At 34.6% G+C, this 20,765-nt stretch overlaps 1 protein-coding gene across 8 annotated transcripts; it reads right to left on the bottom strand.

Moving 5' to 3' along the window:
- Positions 1 to 2,605: 2,605 nt before the first annotated feature.
- LOC134232009 (SWI/SNF-related matrix-associated actin-dependent regulator of chromatin subfamily D member 1-like) lies at positions 2,606 to 20,396 on the bottom strand. Of its 8 annotated transcripts, XM_062713955.1 has the most exons (18): positions 20,222 to 20,396; positions 16,761 to 16,860; positions 16,442 to 16,465; positions 15,886 to 15,915; positions 15,133 to 15,162; positions 14,028 to 14,148; positions 13,837 to 13,879; positions 13,197 to 13,319; positions 12,666 to 12,788; positions 12,429 to 12,548; positions 12,171 to 12,272; positions 11,800 to 11,961; positions 10,179 to 10,276; positions 8,440 to 8,494; positions 6,959 to 7,039; positions 3,643 to 3,765; positions 3,182 to 3,283; positions 2,606 to 2,878 (listed from the first exon to the last, which is right to left on the bottom strand). In XM_062713955.1, the coding sequence occupies exons 1-18, from the start codon at positions 20,303 to 20,305 to the stop codon at positions 2,825 to 2,827; spliced, it is 1,575 nt and encodes a 524-aa protein (XP_062569939.1). In that variant the 5' UTR covers positions 20,306 to 20,396; the 3' UTR covers positions 2,606 to 2,824. The 8 variants fall into 8 exon arrangements, with proteins under 8 accessions (XP_062569939.1, XP_062569940.1, XP_062569942.1 ...); XM_062713956.1 differs by lacking the exon at positions 16,442 to 16,465 and having other exon boundaries at positions 2,607 to 2,878; XM_062713958.1 differs by lacking the exon at positions 15,886 to 15,915 and having other exon boundaries at positions 2,607 to 2,878; positions 20,222 to 20,395.
- Positions 20,397 to 20,765: the final 369 nt, after the last annotated feature.

The following is a 20,765-nucleotide window of genomic DNA, read 5'->3' on the forward strand; positions in this document are numbered from 1 at the left end:
TAAATTCTCTGAAAAAGAAACTTTTTTAAAGGAAAAAAAGTTTGTCCATGCAATGCTTTTCAAAAGAAACACTTTAGTACAACGTAGAAGACAATCATGTCACCCGTGCAACTTTTCTCACAATCTAAACTTGCAAGTACCAGAAAAAATACAGATAATATGTTAGATATAAAGTATAAGCTAAATCAAGCTTTTTTTTTTACATAGCTAAAACGTGTTACCGGGTATATAGCTTATTGAAGCTAATCATGAATGAAAGCCTTAGCAATATAGTGGTTTAGACGTTTTTGGTGAATACTTTAGAAAAATGAATGATTGAAATTTTGTCTTGTTAATGTAAAACTATTTCATGTAAAAATCTGAAACGTACCGTAAAGATACTTTTGAATTAATTGCACAATCTTTCATATCAGCTTATTAGCATAATCGTAAATTGGCACACTTAGTTTAAATAACAATATTGGGTAAGTTTAATCATATCCTTACACGTACACAAGTAATATTTATGCAGAAGACTAAATCTGTCGCGAACATGTTTACCATTTCAAATTATTTCCATATGAAAAAGTCCTAAAAAATAAATTTGAAAGCACAGTCTGAAAGTATACCGCCTTGTTGTAAATTTTGAATTTACCGTCTATATGAAATTATTTTTTTTTTAAATTATAAATTCCCAGTATATATCCCCACTCCTGGTCGATGAAATATATGGAGAAAAAATAAAATTATCTTTACTTTTGGCACACATCTGTATTTTCGTGTGAACTGCTATTGCAATCTATAAGCTGTAATTTATTATACAAAAAAAAAATTGAGAAAATATAAGTTCAACTCTGTGTCTAAGCACCTTTAAAGTATGAAGATATTATCTTTCTTTTTCTTAAAGTTAAAAATTAATGAGTAAAGATCATATGTTTCTTTTGCCCTTGCTATTAGCTGTCATAAGGGGCATCAGTGTTTCACAACCACATCTTGTTTTTATGCGCCCGGATCGATAGATCCAGGGCGTATAATATTGTTTTTGTCCTGTCTGTCTGTCTGTCTGTCTGTCTGTTCACCATAACTTTTTTACCATGAAAGATAGACTTCATATTTGGTATGCATACTCCACTAATTAAGCTCTTTCAAATGACACCAAGGTCAATGACCTTGTGACCTTGACTGTGGCCTATATCGCTAAAAATATTTTTTTTCTGCAAACTTTAACCTTCGCCACAACTTTTGAACCATGAAAGATACAGACTTCATATTTGGTATATGCAAACTCCACTAATCAGCTTCTTCCAAATAATACCAAGGTCAATGACCTTGTGACCTTGACTGTGACCTTAATGCTAAAAAATATCTTTTTCCGAACTTTTTTGCCACCGGGCGCATAGTGTTTCACAAACACATCTTGTTTTTATATAAGAAATGAAAACAAAGTTCACAAAGGACCAGATTTTCACATTTTGTTTCCGTCTTTGAATTATTCATTTAGGTGTTTGACTTGCTACAGGAAAATGCATCGATTTTTTTTAACTTTCAAAGTAAACAATGAAAAAGTACCCAGTTAGACCTTTTATCAGTATTAGCATTATAACACGTAACAGAAGTATTCCCTTTTATCGGTGTGCATTTGTTAAATGCGTAAATTATGAGGAAGTAGAAAATGACGTACCTTTGATCTGGATCACAAACCCCGATGTATAGGAGTTAAAGCAAAATTAGCTGCATTTTTGAGAATTTTATTTTGCCGTTAAAATGTGTTTATATTATGATAAATTTGTATGTAACTTAAACCTTTATGTTCAATTAGACTAAAATAAAGTATTAAATTGTTTCAGAAGAAAAATTTCTGTACAATGGAATGTATAGTATTATATAAGAAATCAATATTATACAGGATGACAATAATGTAATTTGTTTCAAACAAAGCTTATAAAAAGATCTTCAATCGCAAATATGGACAACAGAAGATTATAAATGATCTTCTCTTCTTGAAATAATGTTGTGAAGCTGTTATTAGCTTTTAGTGGTTTCTTTATGTTAACAGATGAAAATCCATATGAAAAATACTCACTGGTAGCAACAACATCTGGAATTGCTAAAATAATCTTCCTACTAATTTAATGGGAGTCATTTACAGAAATAATTTGAAAATGTTTGGGCCACTGCATGGTTCAACCCACTGGGAAGGGGAGGTCACTTATACAGCCTTGAAGGAACATATATACTCCTTAACTGGAAAGATAGGCTTCTTAACTTTGCAAGGTTACATTTGTTTGGGGTTTTTTTGTGAACGGCAGGCCTGAGGTGTAGTAGCTGTCCATGAAAACACGAAGAAAAGCTTGTTGTATTTTTTGTTTAAGGACCCATTTAATAATGAAACATACATACAAACAGTACAAATGACAACAATTTACAGATTTATTCCTCTTACACATCCATGAAATTGATGAAATTTAGCATGTCTCTCTTACATACTTTTACAAATTCATTCTGATGACCTGTAGTGGATACACAAATGTAAAATATTCAATGAGTTAATATGAGGTGACAAGCTGACAGCTCTGAGTACTAGATGTGTTGTCTATACATTTACACTGACTTTCACTTCATATACACAGTCCTTATAACCACAAAAATAGATTCCAATCTGCTCCTAAAACATGAGCACCTTATGCATTTTCTCCGTACCTTGTGAGCAATACACAAGTATACACAATGTATTCTGTACTCTACACTAATGAGTCCTCACATATTGCAAATTCTCTTCCATTCTTTATAGTAAAGTCATCATTACAATGAGGTCTCCTTTATTGCGTATCACTAGAATAAGGCCTCACGTATTGCGTATTCCAAGAGCCTGTTCCAGTTCCATTCTTCTCTGCTGGACCTGAAATATTTACAAAGGACGTTAAAACAAAAATAAAACATCAAAATGTAATAAATCTTGTTCCTAAAAACATTGACACATTCAATTTTAATTTATAGAAACAACTTTTCAGTGATAATAGGCATTTTCAAAATTCAGAATAAACATTTCCTTGTATCACAACTTTTATGATCGAGTTCTGAGCCCCATCCCTTCTCAATTTTTCAAAAGAACTCAAGGATATGCCCAAGAAAGTAAAGCTATTTACAGTTCAAGAGACAAAGTTAGAAATAAAACCTCAAGAAGTCAGGTAAGTGTGAGTACCTTGCCGTAGAAGTATCTACAGACGGCCTCTTGTGACCAGGGCTGGTAGTAGTAGTCCGCCCGTCGCTCTTCCTCGGGGTTACCTACTACGTCCGTCATTGTCTGAAAAATACACAAAAATTACAGATCACAGGAGAGTTTCTAGCATTATATAGAGGTTTGTATGAAAAAATAAAGAGTTATCTTTCTTGACTCTCATAATAAACAAACAAACACTCATTCAACATTTATTTATCCCTTACAGTTCACTAAACATTTGACCCTAATCATTGAACTATTAAATTTATTTTGATAATAAAGTTTTCAACTGAGCTCTCCAAAAAACTCTTGATTTTCAATTTCATATGTTGCATATATTTTCAGATTCTTGAATAAAAAATAAGGCACTGGTGAAAGCTACACAAACAATGAAATAATTAGATTTAAAATATCCTCTTAATTACTCATTTTAAATATTTTACCTTCAGATCTCTAGATTGTGAAATTAACCAGTTGTTTATAAACTCCTGCGGATCCTTGGCAAAACTTAAGAAGAATTCTCTGTTGGTTTTCAGCTGGTTAATGGTTTCCACTGTTTCATGTATCTACAATAGATGTTATCCTCATAAAAGCCAGCTCTCATAATGTTAATATAAACATAGATATGTCTGTCAATATATTGGATTACTGAATTCCAAGTAAATAAGCACCCATGAAATCATATCCCCATGGATGCATTAAATGTTGGTTGTCTTTGAACTCCAACAAACAAGAATTTTTCCAAATCATGTTCATTCTATATTCTAACACAACTGATTTCTTAATCCTCTAAGCATTCTAATACATGTAGGGTGGGCTTAAGAAAATTGTTTAATATCACTAGACTTTACTCAAAATCTTGATTCCCCTTGAAAGAGGATGTTGCCCTTCACTAGAACAAACTTAAATTCCCTTCACCATAGGTTGTTTTAGTAAGTTTAAATGAAATTGATCCAATCATTCTTAAGATGAAGCCCAAAAAGTTAAAAGCTTACCAAAGAATGCCAAGAAAAATGTGATCAGAAAAGCTCACAAGAGCTTTCAGGTCAGATGAGGTAAAAAAGACATCCTGCTCATACCTTAGAATCGAGTGAGCCTAACTCATGTTGACATATTGCCCATACCTTAGAATCAAGTGAGCCTATCTCATGTTGGCATACTGCCCATACCTTAGAATCGAGTGAGCCTAACTCATGTTGACATTCTGCTCATACCTTAGAATCAAGTGAGCCTATCTCATGTTGGCATACTGCCCATACCTTAGAATCAAGTGAGCCTAACTAATGTTGACATATTGCCCATACCTTAGAATCAAGTGAGCCTATCTCATGTTGGCATACTGCCCATACCTTAGAATCGAATCAAGTGAGCCTAACTCATGTTGACATACTGCGCATACCTTAGAATCGAGTGATCCTATCTCATGTTGACATATTGCCCATACCTTAGAATCAAGTGATCTTATCTCATGTTGACATATTGCCCATACCGTAGAATCGAGTGAGCCTAACTCATGTTGACATACTGCGCATACCTTATAATCGAGTGATCCTATCTCATGTTGACATATTGCCCATACCTTAGAATCAAGTGAGCCTATCTCATGTTGACATATTGCCCATACCTTAGAATCAAGTGATCCTATCTCATGTTGGCATACTACCCATACCTTATAATCGAGTGATCTTATCTCATGTTGACATATTGCCCATACCGTAGAATCGAGTGAGCCTAACTCATGTTGACATACTGCACATACCTTAAAATCGAGTGATCCTATCTCATGTTGACATATTGCCCATACCTTAGAATCAAGTGAGCCTATCTCATGTTGACATACTGCTCATACCTTAAAATCGAGTGAGCCTACCTCATGTTGACATACTGCTCATACCTTAGAATCGAGTGAGTCTATCTCATGTTGACATACTGCACATACCTTATAATCGAGTGAGCCTACCTCATGTTGACATACTGCTCATACCTTAGAATCGAGTGAGTCTATCTCATGTTGACATACTGCTCATACCTCAGAATCGAGTGAACCTATCTCATGTTGACATACTGCGCATACCTTATAATTGAGTGAGCCTATCTCATGTTGACATACTGCTCATACCTTAGAATCGAGTGATCCTATCTCATGTTGACATACTGCCCATACCTTATAATCGAGTGATCCTATCTCATGTTGACATATTGCCCATACCTTAGAATCAAGTGAGCCTATCTCATGTTGACATATTGCCCATACCTTAGAATCGAGTGATCCTATCTCATGTTGGCATACTACCCATACCTTATAATCGAGTGATCTTATCTCATGTTGACATATTGCCCATACCGTAGAATCGAGTGAGCCTAACTCATGTTGACATACTGCGCATACCTTATAATCGAGTGATCCTATCTCATGTTGACATATTGCCCATACCTTAGAATCAAGTGAGCCTATCTCATGTTGACATATTGCCCATACCTTAGAATCAAGTGATCCTATCTCATGTTGGCATACTACCCATACCTTATAATCGAGTGATCTTATCTCATGTTGACATATTGCCCATACCGTAGAATCGAGTGAGCCTAACTCATGTTGACATACTGCACATACCTTAAAATCGAGTGATCCTATCTCATGTTGACATATTGCCCATACCTTAGAATCAAGTGAGCCTATCTCATGTTGACATACTGCTCATACCTTATAATCGAGTGAGCCTATCTCATGTTGACATACTGCTCATACCTTAGAATCGAGTGAGCCTATCTCATGTTGACATACTGCTCATACCTTAGAATCGAGTGATCCTATCTCATGTTGACATACTGCTCATACCTTAGAATCGAGTGAGTCTATCTCATGTTGACATACTGCTCATACCTTAGAATCGAGTGAGCCTATCTCATGTTGACATACTGCGCATACCTTATAATTGAGTGAGCCTATCTCATGTTGACATACTGCTCATACCTTAGAATCGAGTGATCCTATCTCATGTTGACATACTGCCCATACCTTATAATCGAGTGATCCTATCTCATGTTGACATATTGCCCATACCTTAGAATCAAGTGAGCCTATCTCATGTTGACATATTGCCCATACCTTAGAATCGAGTGATCCTATCTCATGTTGGCATACTACCCATACCTTATAATCGAGTGATCTTATCTCATGTTGACATATTGCCCATACCGTAGAATCGAGTGAGCCTAACTCATGTTGACATACTGCACATACCTTAAAATCGAGTGATCCTATCTCATGTTGACATATTGCCCATACCTTAGAATCAAGTGAGCCTATCTCATGTTGACATACTGCGCATACCTTAAAATCGAGTGAGCCTACCTCATGTTGACATACTGCTCATACCTTAGAATCGAGTGAGTCTATCTCATGTTGACATACTGCACATACCTTAAAATCGAGTGAGCCTACCTCATGTTGACATACTGCTCATACCTTAGAATCGAGTGAGTCTATCTCATGTTGAAATACTGCTCATACCTCAGAATCGAGTGAACCTATCTCATGTTGACATACTGCGCATACCTTATAATCGAGTGAGCCTATCTCATGTTGACATACTGCTCATACCTTAGAATCGAGTGATCCTATCTCATGTTGACATACTGCTCATACCTTAGAATCGAGTGATCCTATCTCATGTTGGCATACTGCCCATACCTTAGAATCGAGTGAGCCTATCTAAATTAGAGTGAGCCTGTCTTATGTTAACATACTGCCCATACCTTAGAATCGAGTGAGCCTATCTCATGTTGGCTTGCAGTAGACAGGAGGAAGGAATTCATCTGTTGTTTTAATGTATCATCCTACAAATAAAATGGAACAATTTTACTCTTCCATAAGGCTAGTATAAAAGAAACATATTTCCCATACAAGATAATTTTTCTGTGTTTTTAGCTCTACTGGTCAGAGACCAGAAGAGCTTATGCGATAGTAATGCGTCCAGCGTCCGTCCGTCTGTCTGTCTGTCCGTCTGTAAACAATTTTTCAAAACGCTACTCCTCCTACAATTTTAGTCTGATTTCAATATTACTTGGCACACAAGGAGACTACACTAAGATACATAGAATAGTGCATCGGTTTTTAATTTCGATGAACAGTGTTGCCATGGTTACTAAAAATAGAATTTTCTGTGAAATTCCTTAAAAACGCTACTCCTTCTACAGTTTTGGTCTGATTTCAATATAACTTGGCACACAAGTAGACTACACCAAGATACATAGAATAGTGCATCGGTTTTTAATTTCGATGAACAGTGTTGCCATGGTTACTAAAAATAGAATTTTCTGTGAAATTCCTTTAAAACGCTACTCCTTCTACAGTTTTGGTCTGATTTCAGTACAACTTGGCACACAAGTAGACTACACTAAGATACATGGAAAAGTGCATCGGTTTTTGATTTCGGTGAACGGTGTTGCCATGGTTACTAAAAATAGAATTCTCTGTGAAATTCCTTTAAAACGCTACTCCTTCTACAGTTTTGGTCTGATTTCAATATAACTTGGCACACGAGTAGACTACACTAAGATACATAGAATTGTGCATCGGTTTTTGATTTCGATGAACGGTGTTACCATGGTTACTAAAAATAGAATTTTCTGTGAAATTCCTTTAAAACGCTACTCCTTCTACAGTTTTGGTCTGATTTCAGTACAACTTGGCACACAAGTAGACTACACTAAGATACATGGAAAAGTGCATCGGTTTTTGATTTCGGTGAACGGTGTTGCCATGGTTACTAAAAATAGAATTCTCTGTGAAATTCCTTTAAAACACTACTCCTTCTACAGTTTTGGTCTGATTTAAATATAACTTGGCACACAAGTAGACTACACTAAGATACATAGAATAGTGCATCGGTTTTTCATTTCGATGAACGGTGTTGCTATGGTTACTAAAAATAGAATTTTCTGTGAAATTCCTTTAAAACGCTACTCCTTCTACAGTTTTGTCTGATTTCAATATAACTTGGCACTCAAGTAGACTACACTAAGATACATAGAATAGTGCAATGGTTTTTGATTTCGATGAACGGTGTTACCATGGTTACTAAAAATAGAATTTTCTGTGAAATTCCTTTAAAACGCTACTCCTTCTACAGTTTTAGTTTGATTTCAAAATAAGTTGGCACACAAGAAGACTACACAAAGATACATAAAATAGTGCAATGGTTTTTGATAAGTACATATGAGCAGTAACAACTTACCACTTCTACATCGATATCATAACAAGCTGTCTTTCTGGCATCTGGACCCTCAACACTGGAAGAAAATAAAATGCATTTGGAAAAAATGGGACATAAAGCAACATACAATCAATCATATGGCATTGTTGTATTTAAGTCTGGCCTTACGTTATGACATGGTTGTTGACTATTGTTTAGTTTGGCCTAACGTTATGACATGGCTATTTTTAAGTCTGACCTCACATTATGACATGATTGTATTTTAGTCTGGCCTTACGTTATGACATGGTTGATGACTATTTTTATGTTTGGCCTTACGTTATAACATGGTTGTATTTCAGTCTGGCCTTACATTACTACATGGTTATATTTTAGTCTGGCCTTACGTTATGACATGGTTGATGACTATTGATTAGTCTGGCCTTACGTTATGACATGGTTGTATTTTAGTCTGGCCTTACATTACAACATGGTTATATTTTAGTCTGGCCTTATGTTATGACTTGGTTGATGACTATTGTTTAGTTTGGCCTTACGTTGTGACATGGTTGTACTTGAGTCTGGCCCTTGTTACGACATGGTTGATGACTATTGTTTAAATTGGCCTTGCGTTATGACATGGTTGTACAATGTATTTTAGTCTGGCCCTATGTTATGACATGGCTATTTTTAAGTCTGGCCTTAGCCGCCTTAAGTTATGACATAATTGATGACTATTGTTTAGTCTGACCTTACGTTATGACATGGTTGATGACTATTGCTAAGTTTGACCTTACGTTATGACATGGTTGATGACTATTGCTAAGTTTGACCTTACATTATGACATGGTTGATGACTATTGCTAAGTTTGACCTTAAGTTATGACATGGTTGATGACTATTGCTAAGAATGACCTTACGTTATGACATGGTTGATGACTATTGTTTAGTTTGATCTTACGTTATGACATGGTTGATGACTATTGCTAAGTTTGACCTTACGTTATGACATGGTTGATGACTATTGTTTAGTTTGATCTTACGTTATGACATGGTTGATGACTATTGTTTAGTCTGACCTTACGTTATGACATGGTTGATGACTATTGTTTAGTATGACCTTACATTATGACATAGTTGATGACTATTGTTTAGTTTGACCTTACGTTATGACATGGTTGATGACTATTGTTTAGTTTGACCTTACGTTATGACATGGTTGATGACTATTGTTTAGTTTGACCTTACATTATGACATGGTTGATGACTATTGTTTAGTTTGACCTTACGTTATGACATGGTTGATGACTATTGCTAAGTTTGACCTTACGTTATGACATGGTTGACGACTATTGTTTAGTTTGACCTTACGTTATGACATGGTTGACGACTATTGTTTAGTTTGACCTTACGTTATGACATGGTTGATGACTATTGTTTAGTTTGACCTTACGTTATGACATGGTTGACGACTATTGTTTAGTTTGACCTTACGTTATGACATGGTTGATGACTATTGCTAAGTTTGACCTTACGTTATGACATGGTTGATGACTATTATTTAGTTTGACCTTACGTTATGACATGGTTGATGACTATTGTTTAGTTTGATCTTACGTTATGACATGGTTGATGACTATTGCTAAGTTTGACCTTACGTTATGACATGGTTGATGACTATTGTTTAGTTTGATCTTACGTTATGACATGGTTGATGACTATTGTTAAGTTTGACCTTACGTTATGACACGGTTGATGACTACTGTTTAGTTTGACCTTACGTTATGACATGGTTGATGACTATTGGGTCTGGTGGCATCAACAGACTGTGGAGCTTCCCTGGTATCTCGGCAAACTTCATTCTCTTACACTCGAAAATCTGGAAAAGATTACACAGATGTAAAGGTTATTCATACAACAACAACGAATTTTTTAGCAACAAAAAAAGGTGTTTGGCATGCCTTTTAAAGGTATCCACTTTTGAATCTTTACAATGTACCTGTTCCATTTTCAATTAATACAAAACATCTATTCCAGATATACAATGTATACAACTTACTGTTCCATTTATGCACTCTTATATAACATACCTGTTCCATTCATACACTCTTATACAACATACCTGTTCTATTTATACACTCTTATATAACATACCTGTTCTATCTATACACTCTTATATAACATATCTGTTCTATTTATCCACTCTTATACAACATACCTGTTCTATTTATCCACTCTGATACAACATACCTGTTCTATTTATCCACTCTTATATGATATACCTGTTCTAATTATGCACTCTTATACAACATACCTGTTCTATTTATACACTTTTATACAACATACCTGTTCTATTTATACACTCTTATATAACATACCTGTTCTATTTATCCACTCTTATACAACATACCTGTTCTATTTATACACTCTTATATAACATACCTGTTCTATTTATCCACTCTTATACAACATACCTGTTCTATTTATACACTCTTATACAACATACCTGTTCTATTTATACACTCTTATACAACATACCTGTTCTATTTATCCACTCTTATACAACATACATGTTCTATTTATACACTCTTATACAACATACCTGTTCTATTTATACACTCTTATACAACATACCTGTTCTATTTATACACTCTTATACAACATACCTGTTCTATTTATACACTCTTATACAACATACCTGTTCTATTTATCCACTCTTATACAACATACATGTTCTATTTATACACTCTTATACAACATACCTGTTCTATTTATACACTCTTATACAACATACCTGTTCTATTTATCCACTCTTATACAACCTACCTGTTCTATTTATACACTCTTATACAACATACCTGTTCTATTTATACACTCTTATACAACATACCTGTTCTATTTATACACTCTTATATAACATACCTGTTCTATTTATCCACTCTTATACAACATACCTGTTCTATTTATACACTCTTATACAACCTACCTGTTCTATTTATACACTCTTATATAACATACCTGTTCTATTTATCCACTCTTATACAACATACCTGTTCTATTTATACACTCTTATATAACATACCTGTTCTATTTATACACTCTTATACAACATACCTGTTCTATTTATCCACTCTTATACAACATACCTGTTCTATTTATACACTCTTATATAACATACCTGTTCTATTTATACACTCTCATACAACATACCTGTTCTATTTATCCACTCTTATACAACCTACCTGTTCTATTTATACACTCTTATACAACACACCTGTTCTATTTATACACTCTTATACAACATACCTGTTCTATTTATACACTCTTATATAACATACCTGATCTATTTATACACTCTTATACAACATACCTGTTCTATTTATACACTCTAATACAACATACCTGTTCTAGGTACTTGTCACAGTTGATGTACTCTCTCTCATGATGATCCTGTAGACTGTGTGTTTTGATGTACTGCCACAGGGCATTGATAATGACCGGGCGAGTCTGGGTGTGCACCCCCAGGATACGAGCCAAACGGGGGTCCAACTTAAACTGAGGTGGCTACAATATAAAAGGTCCCTTATTACTCGCTATATATTATCTTCATCAATAATGTATTTATAAGTTTTATATTGCAAATTTAACATTTAAAATTATTTTTACATGTCGCATGTTTATATAGAGTCAATAATATTGCATTTTATTTTTAAAGAGTTTAAAATGTACCCAAACAGATTAAACTTCAATCCAGATCACAGGAATAAGCATACCTGATAGTCAAGCATCAACAGGACAGTGCATTTGACATTCTGGTCACCTGGACGTTTGACCTGGAATCCATCTGTCTCCTGTGTTGTAGGTGTCCTGTGCCACTGTAAAATAAAATCCATTTTTAGTGACAATTTGAATTTTACTAGTTCTTCTAAGTTCTTAAACAAATGAATCATTTAGACAGGGATCCTCAGATTCCATACAAAACCAATACTCTAAAGAGTCAGGGGACCTTATAAAATATAACAATACTCTACCTCTACCAGATGGTTATCTGGACCATACAGTTCCTTGTCTAGCTCTATCACCAGGCTCTTAAAGAAGGAGGAGAACTTCCTCTTCATTTTACTGGTATCATTCAATTTAGCACTGGCTGCCTGTAACAACGTAAAATATAAGATAATGACTTCACTTTGAGTGGCTTCACTTATTAAGGGAGTGATTTCTACACTGAGCTCTATTATACTGATCTCAGTGGTAATTATACTACTCACATCTTCTAGTAGCCTCCCTTCCACTCTGAGTTCCCAGGATGCAACAGTCTCATCTCCGTCCTCCCCTTCGGCTTTTGCAGGGTAAAATGTATTGGAAATGAAAATTCGTAATTTTCTCTTTTGCTACAAAAGGAAAGAATAAGTATTATCCTCATGCTTCACATCTTGTTTTAAATTTTACACATCCAGTGATCTTGAACTTGTTACACTGACTAGGGTTGTTATATACCCTTTGATCTCGATCAACCTTTACACTTAAAATATGTGTGATCTATTATTGTTCCTCTCACTTTCAAAGGACATTTCAAAGTCTAAGTTCACCTTCAATAGCATTTCAGAGCTCCTTTTGCTAGATATATACATGTAGCTCACCTTTATGGGGCATTTTTACATCTATACTCAACTTCATGGGAAATTTCAGGGTTACCCTTTTTAACTTTTATACCTCACCTTCATGGGACATTTTTAACTTTTATAGCTCACTTTCAAGAGGGAATTTTAGGGTTATCCTTTTCAACTTTTATATCTCACCTTCATGGGGCGTTTCAGAGCTTCTTGTATATCCAGTCTTTTTCTCATAATCGTAGCATCCAGCTTCCTCTCAAACGCCAGCAGATCCATGTAGGCCTGAGATTCTGGGACAAGATCCCTCACCTGAAATACATGTGACAAAATACTGTAAACAAACTTATTGGTGTCATCTTTTATTCACTATTCAGCAGTTTGAAATCAATCTACAAAGATTTTTCATTTTTTCTGCGACCTAAGAAAACATTCCCCAAACATACAAGAAAATACATGGTTTGTAGCAAAAAATAATTATCCCTGAGTTTAAGAAGGTTGTGAAGCTTGGGGATGTTTATCACAAGCGTGTAAAAGCTGGTTTACAGTAGCCTCAATAGGCATTTTAGATTTTAAAACTTCAACTTCAAAAAAGAACCCTTACTCTTCTAGATTTTAAAATCTAAAATAAACTTTTAACACAAATGCATGATGTAGAACAAGAATTGGGGCATGATAAACACATTTCAACATTACATTGTCAGATAATGTACTTTTATTATCTGCAAGGTTTTTACGTTACATCTGAAAGATAAAACATATATTATGATTAATTTAACAAATTGAAAGTAGGTTAAGTAAAAAATTTTAAGTTAATTAAGTAAACTACCCTCTGTGGAAGAATCTTGTCTGCTACTTTCTTTTTCTTCTTTCTGAAATAAGAAAAAAAACACCTTACTCAGTGTTCTCTTCCTCAGCAGTATTTTTATTCTTGTTTGTGAAAAGTGAATAGTTTTTTTCCTTTGCTTGTTTAATTTTTTATGTTAATAACTTTCGCCTGTTTCAATGTCAATAACTTACGCTTGTTTCATTTGTTGTGGGGTTCCTCTGGGGTCTGGTGGGCGTTTCCTGTCCATCGCATGGGGGGTCTGCATCCCGTGGGGTGGGGGAGGCATGCCAGGGGACATCCCAGGGCGCATCGCTGTCAGCCAATGAAAATCAGTATAATTAATTCAAGAATAAAGAACAAAACACCTTAATGAGGTGTGATATTTGTAAATTAATTACAAATACAAAATAATAAAAAGTGAATACAAACTTATATGAGTCATAGTTACAACCTATCTAATTGGAAAATCAATAAATTAATTATACATGTATATATAATAATCTGTATTCATTCTGTTGAAATCTAAAAATCTATAAAAACATGGATGTTGACTAATTTTTTCTTATTTAATTTATTAACACAACAATGCAAGTCACAATATCAAAAGCTTTATATACTTAAATGTATATGTACATGTACATCTATGCTTAGCATCTGCAGGTTGTATATGGGGAAAAAACTCAAGTTATGATTATTTGAATGTTAAAAACAATGTTTTGGAATCAATCAGATCTTCTGATTTTGAACCACTAAATTTTTCTCCATCTTTTGACCCTCAGAAAGCTAATGCCAAATGCCTATATAACAAACATATGATTGCATAATCATATGAAGCAGGGCTCTACATTTCCACATTCAACTCAGGCCTTTCTTGGATGCTTATTTAAATAAAAAAAAGCAACAATAAAGAAAAATCAGACTTCAAAATATACCTGCAATTCCAATGTAATACATATACAAGTCTCTACATGATCATACAGCAATAATTATTATACATTTCTTACCCACTTATTTCATAAAAAAAATACTGCCATTTAATTTGCAGCACTGAGCATATACAGATTATATTTAACAATAGCCTATGAGAGAGTAACAAGTGACCATTATACAGACATCTGCAAGCACCAAGATAATTTGGATTCACTACAATGCTGTAGCATGTGTCACCTTTAATAGCACCAGAAACCTGAGTCCTGTTGAGAATGCTGCAGACTGTCAGACATTTATCATGAAGAAAAAAAATAGAGGATGCTTTTTCTAGAAAGCAATCATAAACACAAAGCTTGCTTCACTTACCAGCTAATGTTTCTTTACCCTTATCACGAGCTAAAAAACACCAAATACTCTTTGTCTACCAAACTGAATACTTTTATGTCGTATATATATATAATAACCATTAATACCATAAAATATATGATTTAATAGAAATACAGTCTTAGGAATTTTAACACATAACAATGTGAAAGAGTAAAAGGGTGGTATGTTACCATGGTCAATATTGTGCATTTCCAGATTTTCACACTCTGTCATGTGTTAAATCAATGCATACTTATCAAATCTGTGTAAAATTGAGGAACAATTATTCTTACACCAAAATCACGATTCTCATAGAGATCAATCTTCATTCCCCTTCCACCAAGTCTTTATTAATTTCCCTTTAAATTTTTGTCAAAAACTTTTTTTACAATGACAAAGAAATTCAAAAAATCAAACTGGTATTCTATATTCATTAGTAAACTATGTATCTTACAATTTAAATACATGCATTCAGGTATTTTAGATCTTAGTACACATGGTACAAGCAAAACATCTCATCTGAGTTTATGAACTAACTTGTGACACACAAGTATCACATGCTGTCAGAAACAAAGAAAAATATTTACATCTAACGGTATCAAAAACCAAATGATAAAATATTTCAAAGAACTGAAAATTTCAATCATTTTGATCTGTACAAGTAAGATTTATTTCCCTTGATTAGTCATGCGGTTGATGTGTAAATAAAATCATAATGCATCCACACACTGGTCAAGCATGGCCGTCACTCACCCGAGCTCTCCTTGGATTTCTCAGACCGAGCTAAAAATGCAACCATGCACACTACATTACACGCAACTCTTAATCCTTAGCATCTCAGTCAAATCAATATCTTAAAGGGCTCCTTATCATTGGAAAAGTATAAACAAACAAGAATAATTTGTCACAAATGCCAAAAGTTGTTTCCTTTTAATTTTTTTGGGCCTCATTTTATAACAATTACCATCTTCACTTATTGAGCTGAACATTTTTAGAAAACATAGAGTTAGACATGCAAAATTATTGAAAGTTTTCTTTTTTCTTTTTCAAGTGATTTTTACATACAGTGCAATTGTTTATTTCTCTCCTTATATTCAAAAGAAGACAATTTATTCATAAAAATTAATGCTAACATCATGAACATCTTGCAAGAACTGGAAAGAGATGAATTCCAAGAATTTTTCATATCTAAAATCTTTTCATTGATGATTTTTTTTCTCTTTCAGCTCAGCCATTGTTTTCCTGCTAGCTCTTTAGTTTACATGTTAGCTTGAGACTTGACTACCATGCGTCATTGCCCTCTACTCACCCGCCTTAGAACTGGGGGATCCTCCTGATAGCCATACAAAAATTGATCAGATTTATATCTCATTTACAATCGATAAAAGTAAGGTCAGTCAATGTAAGACATTTATTTCTTAGTACATCAACAAAGTAAATGTCCATCAATGTTAATGCATTTCTAGGTATATCATCGAAGGTATGTGTCCATCAATATTTACGTGTATATAAACCTTGGTTGGCAGTTAAACACTGATTTTGTTTTAGTAAAATATGTACTAAACAGAATTTAATACTAAGATGTACTGAATCATTGGCACAATCATCATTAATTCCTTCAATATTACCTGCATATGGGTGTGGTGGCATTGCCCCATGACTCATCATCCTTGGCCCCCCAGGTCCCATTTGTGGCCCAGGTCCATAACCACCAGGTCTTGGAGGCCCCTACAGAGAACAGTTAGGATTACACCACCGTTATATCAACAAGTAATAGCATGAGCAGTCACTTCAATGGCTCAGGTGTTACCTATTTTGTTTCAAAATTTTGAGGTTAGAAATCTCGTCTTCGATGCGAAGGGGGTCAGCAATGCTGGAGAATATTTATTTCAATAACTGTTTTTTTTTTTAATGAAATTTTATCAGTTTAATGATATGCAGTAAAAAAGAAATGTACTGAAAAATGTAACGTCATAAGCAGAATGTATAACAACATTTGATAAAAACATCTGTAGAGACAGTTAACGGTTGTACAAAAATGGACTAATGGTTTCATTGTCACAGATATTAGAGAGGCGGCGTGAAGCGTCGCTCTCATAGCGAGCTCAATGAATAAACTAACATGTAAGAACGGAGAAAATTGGGTTGAATTTTCTGCACATTGCTCCAAGAAATTTTTATCGTACTGCGTGAAAAAATTCTAAACTCCAAATAATCCTTTGCGGTGCATAGCAACATGGTGGCTTAAACATAGCAACAACTTACTTGAAAAAAATTACAAACAAGGATTTAATGTAATCTCTATGCCACAAAACTATCGTTCACATTCTAAGTCAACAGGACTTTTTATTTGGCGTCATACTTTCGTCACTTTTACAGCTCAGGTATATTTCCGATTTTGTCCGAAACTTTTAAGAAGTGCAGAATCTCGATATCGATGCATGGGAAGTGATTTCTTTTTATTGTTTTATTTCATTTTCTTTTGTTCCAATCTGATTAAAATCAGATCCTTTGATCTGCTCACATAGATTGCTACACAAGGATCTGAAGAAACCCAATTCAGGGTCATCTCCTGGTGACCTTTCAATTATCCAATCAAACGTTTACTTCCAAAAATTTAGAAGTACTTCGGAATACAGTAAGAGAAGTGAAATCAGTTTCTTCAGATCCTTGTGTAGCGATCTTTATGTGAGCGGATCAAATGATCTGATTTTAATCCGATTGTCTTTTGTTTTTTCCTATCTTTTTTTTTAAAGAACTGAGGATAGTCAGCACAAGTGTAGGCTGTGTACAGGTTTCTGATGGTACATAACTGCGCTCGCCCCACAGTTAAACATATTATTCAGATTGCACTCGGAAGGCCTCGGGTACTACCCTAATTGTCATCCGAGTGAGTTATCTTTTCTTGGGCGAAGAGTTTCACACTGTGCAGAAAGCTGGGATCTTCGTTGGATAAAAGCTATTTTCGATGGATATATTTGGAATATTTTAGCCTGGATAAGTACTAGGACATTATTTGCGCTAGTTCATTGCAGGATTTGTGTAACTTTTCTCAAGTAAGTTGTTTTTTGACTTAGTTTAAAAATCGTGTGCTACTTTCGATTCTTCCCTTGTGTATTTTTATATGTGAAGTAGAGAACAGAGTGGATAAGATCTGAAGATGCCCCTGTGCCTGTACCTCATGAAAATTCCAAATAATCAGGTTGGGCACACACCCCCAAATGGTCATTTAACCCCTGTTTGGTGGTCAATCGCCCATATCGGCGTCTTTTTTACCTACCAAATGGTGGTCTTTTTTATTCAAATCCAATTTTCATTGAAATAAAGCAAAAGCGCATTTACTTAGGCATTGGGGAATTTTAATTAACATATTCATCGCACATTTAATACAATTTAGTCAATTTTCCATGTGGAATTTCTGTGGAACTTCGTAAAAACGAAACCCACAGCTGTTCGTGACGGCCGTACTATTAGCTCAAACAATACAAAAAAATATTTTGTTGTGTATAGTTCGGTAAAAAATACATTTAAGCAAGAGGTGTTAGTCTAGAGAAGTAACTTTTCAAACGATCTTTAAAAAAGCCCGTTAAACACGAGCTCCTGGAATCTTATTCGTATGGTGGGCACTTAGTGCTATAATAGTCATTTTTCCTACATTTGAATGTAACATTTATTCTTTATTTTCTTTTAGGACGAAGTTGCGATTTCTGTGCGACCTTTTGTGGTTTAGTATGCTTATCTATGTTGTATCTACTATATTTATTAAATATTTTTGAATAAAAGATTTACAAAGTGACATTTGCAATTATTCCTGTTTTTATTCCAAGATTATGGTTTTCGAGTGATTATTTTAACATAAATTCACTGCATATCGCATTTTTATAAAGAATAAAGCCATTGCTTACGAAATAAACTAAATAAAAGCGAATTCTTACCATTCCTCGTATTTTACTTTTTGAAAATTAACACTTATGGGCCTCCGTAGTTAATTCAATCTTTTGACCCAAGTTTGGAAAAGATCGTCATTTTTGATTGGTTTAGATAATTGATCGGTTGCCCGGATGACAGAAATATGAAGTGATCAACATGATTGATAGGCTCATCTACGCGCGAGACGGAGGGAATTTTTCTTTTAAAGTTAAAACAGAGAAACATTACATTTGTTTACATAGGTGACGATTTTGTCAATTATTTGAACGACACTGCGCAAAAAAGTCCGCGTTGAAATTTTAATTTTTTTCGTTCAGAGTACAGATTAGTTAGGATAATCTAACTGTGTCTCGGTACAGGCCCTCACCACAGTTAGAATACGTCCCATATACTTGTAATGTTGCAAATCGGAGCGGATCCGCTCCGAAACGATTTTGAAGAATATAAAATGACTTGAACTGGGAATATCTACCAAAATAATCAAAACAAACCTTCTTGAGATTGCTTATGCCTTTTATCCCAAAAAATCATCCATATAAATACGAAAATCCAATTAATTTTCTCAACGTTTTTCTCGCGATTCAAATTACCTGCCATGTTTACATTCGGAACTCTCTAGATTTTTCCTATTAAATGCACTATGCGAGTTATCGCCCGTGTTTCTTTCTGCTACATTACGAATACACGGAACGAATTCTATCGTTAAACCGGGTCCGTAGGACAATATCATTTTAACGATAGAACATTCTATCTAAGTACAGATAAATATCTATATTTTATTCCCCGTGAGTTGAAATTATGCGCCATTTCACGTCATTCCAGAGAACTGAACAGAACGATTTTTCTCTCCCATTTGGTGGTTAATAAAGACGTCGATTTGGGCGAATGACCACCAAACGGGGTTTAAATGACCATTTGGCGGTGTGTGCCCAACCTGATAATTGACAAAATTGTGAGTTGCGTTTCTATCATTCAGCATTTCTGAATTCATTTAATTTAGATACGGTAGATAGAACAATTTCATGCTTTTTTAAACAATAACAGAACGCATATACATAGTTAACAAAGTCGGACAAAAATTAAAATTCTCTATTTTAAAAATCTTGAGGATTAGAGACCGGGGGATGTAATTGATTGATAAGAAGACGTTCCCTCTCACCCCTGGGTATCCCGGCTGTTGGAATGGTCTGACAGGTGGTCCCGGTTGAGGATATCTATGCTGTCCATGCTGTGGTTGCATCATTTTCTGCAAATTATCTAAAATGTATCCACCATTGTTAGAACAAAATCGGCGAAGCTATTTTCCTCTCGTTAAATCTCGAGCTGCGAGATTTCATTTCGATTCCCCTATTTACCCAAATGGACCTCAAAATCCAAACGGAATCAAAATGTAAATGGAAAACCTCGTATAAAAATAATTTTAAAATGCGTTGCGTTATATTCTTTTAACATTTAGGGATACTACAAAGCGAAATACTATTTCAACTGAAGATCTAAATGCTTGACGTAAAACACATTCTCGCTTGTGTTGTCAAATGGTGGGTCAGTCTAAATACCCGAAAGTAACCTAAATTCGTGTGCAGTATAGAGCGGACCCTTAATAATTCTATCATGTTGTAATTTTCCTTAATTATGAAACTGTTATGAGGGAATGGAGAGGTTTGACAGAAAAACTCCAAATTTACATATGTCACTTGTTAATC

This window comes from Saccostrea cucullata, unplaced genomic scaffold (genome assembly GCF_032062105.1).
Source record: "Saccostrea cucullata isolate Sc308-1 unplaced genomic scaffold, CSIRO_AGI_Scuc_v1 ctg148, whole genome shotgun sequence".
Classification (NCBI taxonomy): domain Eukaryota; kingdom Metazoa; phylum Mollusca; class Bivalvia; order Ostreida; family Ostreidae; genus Saccostrea; species Saccostrea cuccullata.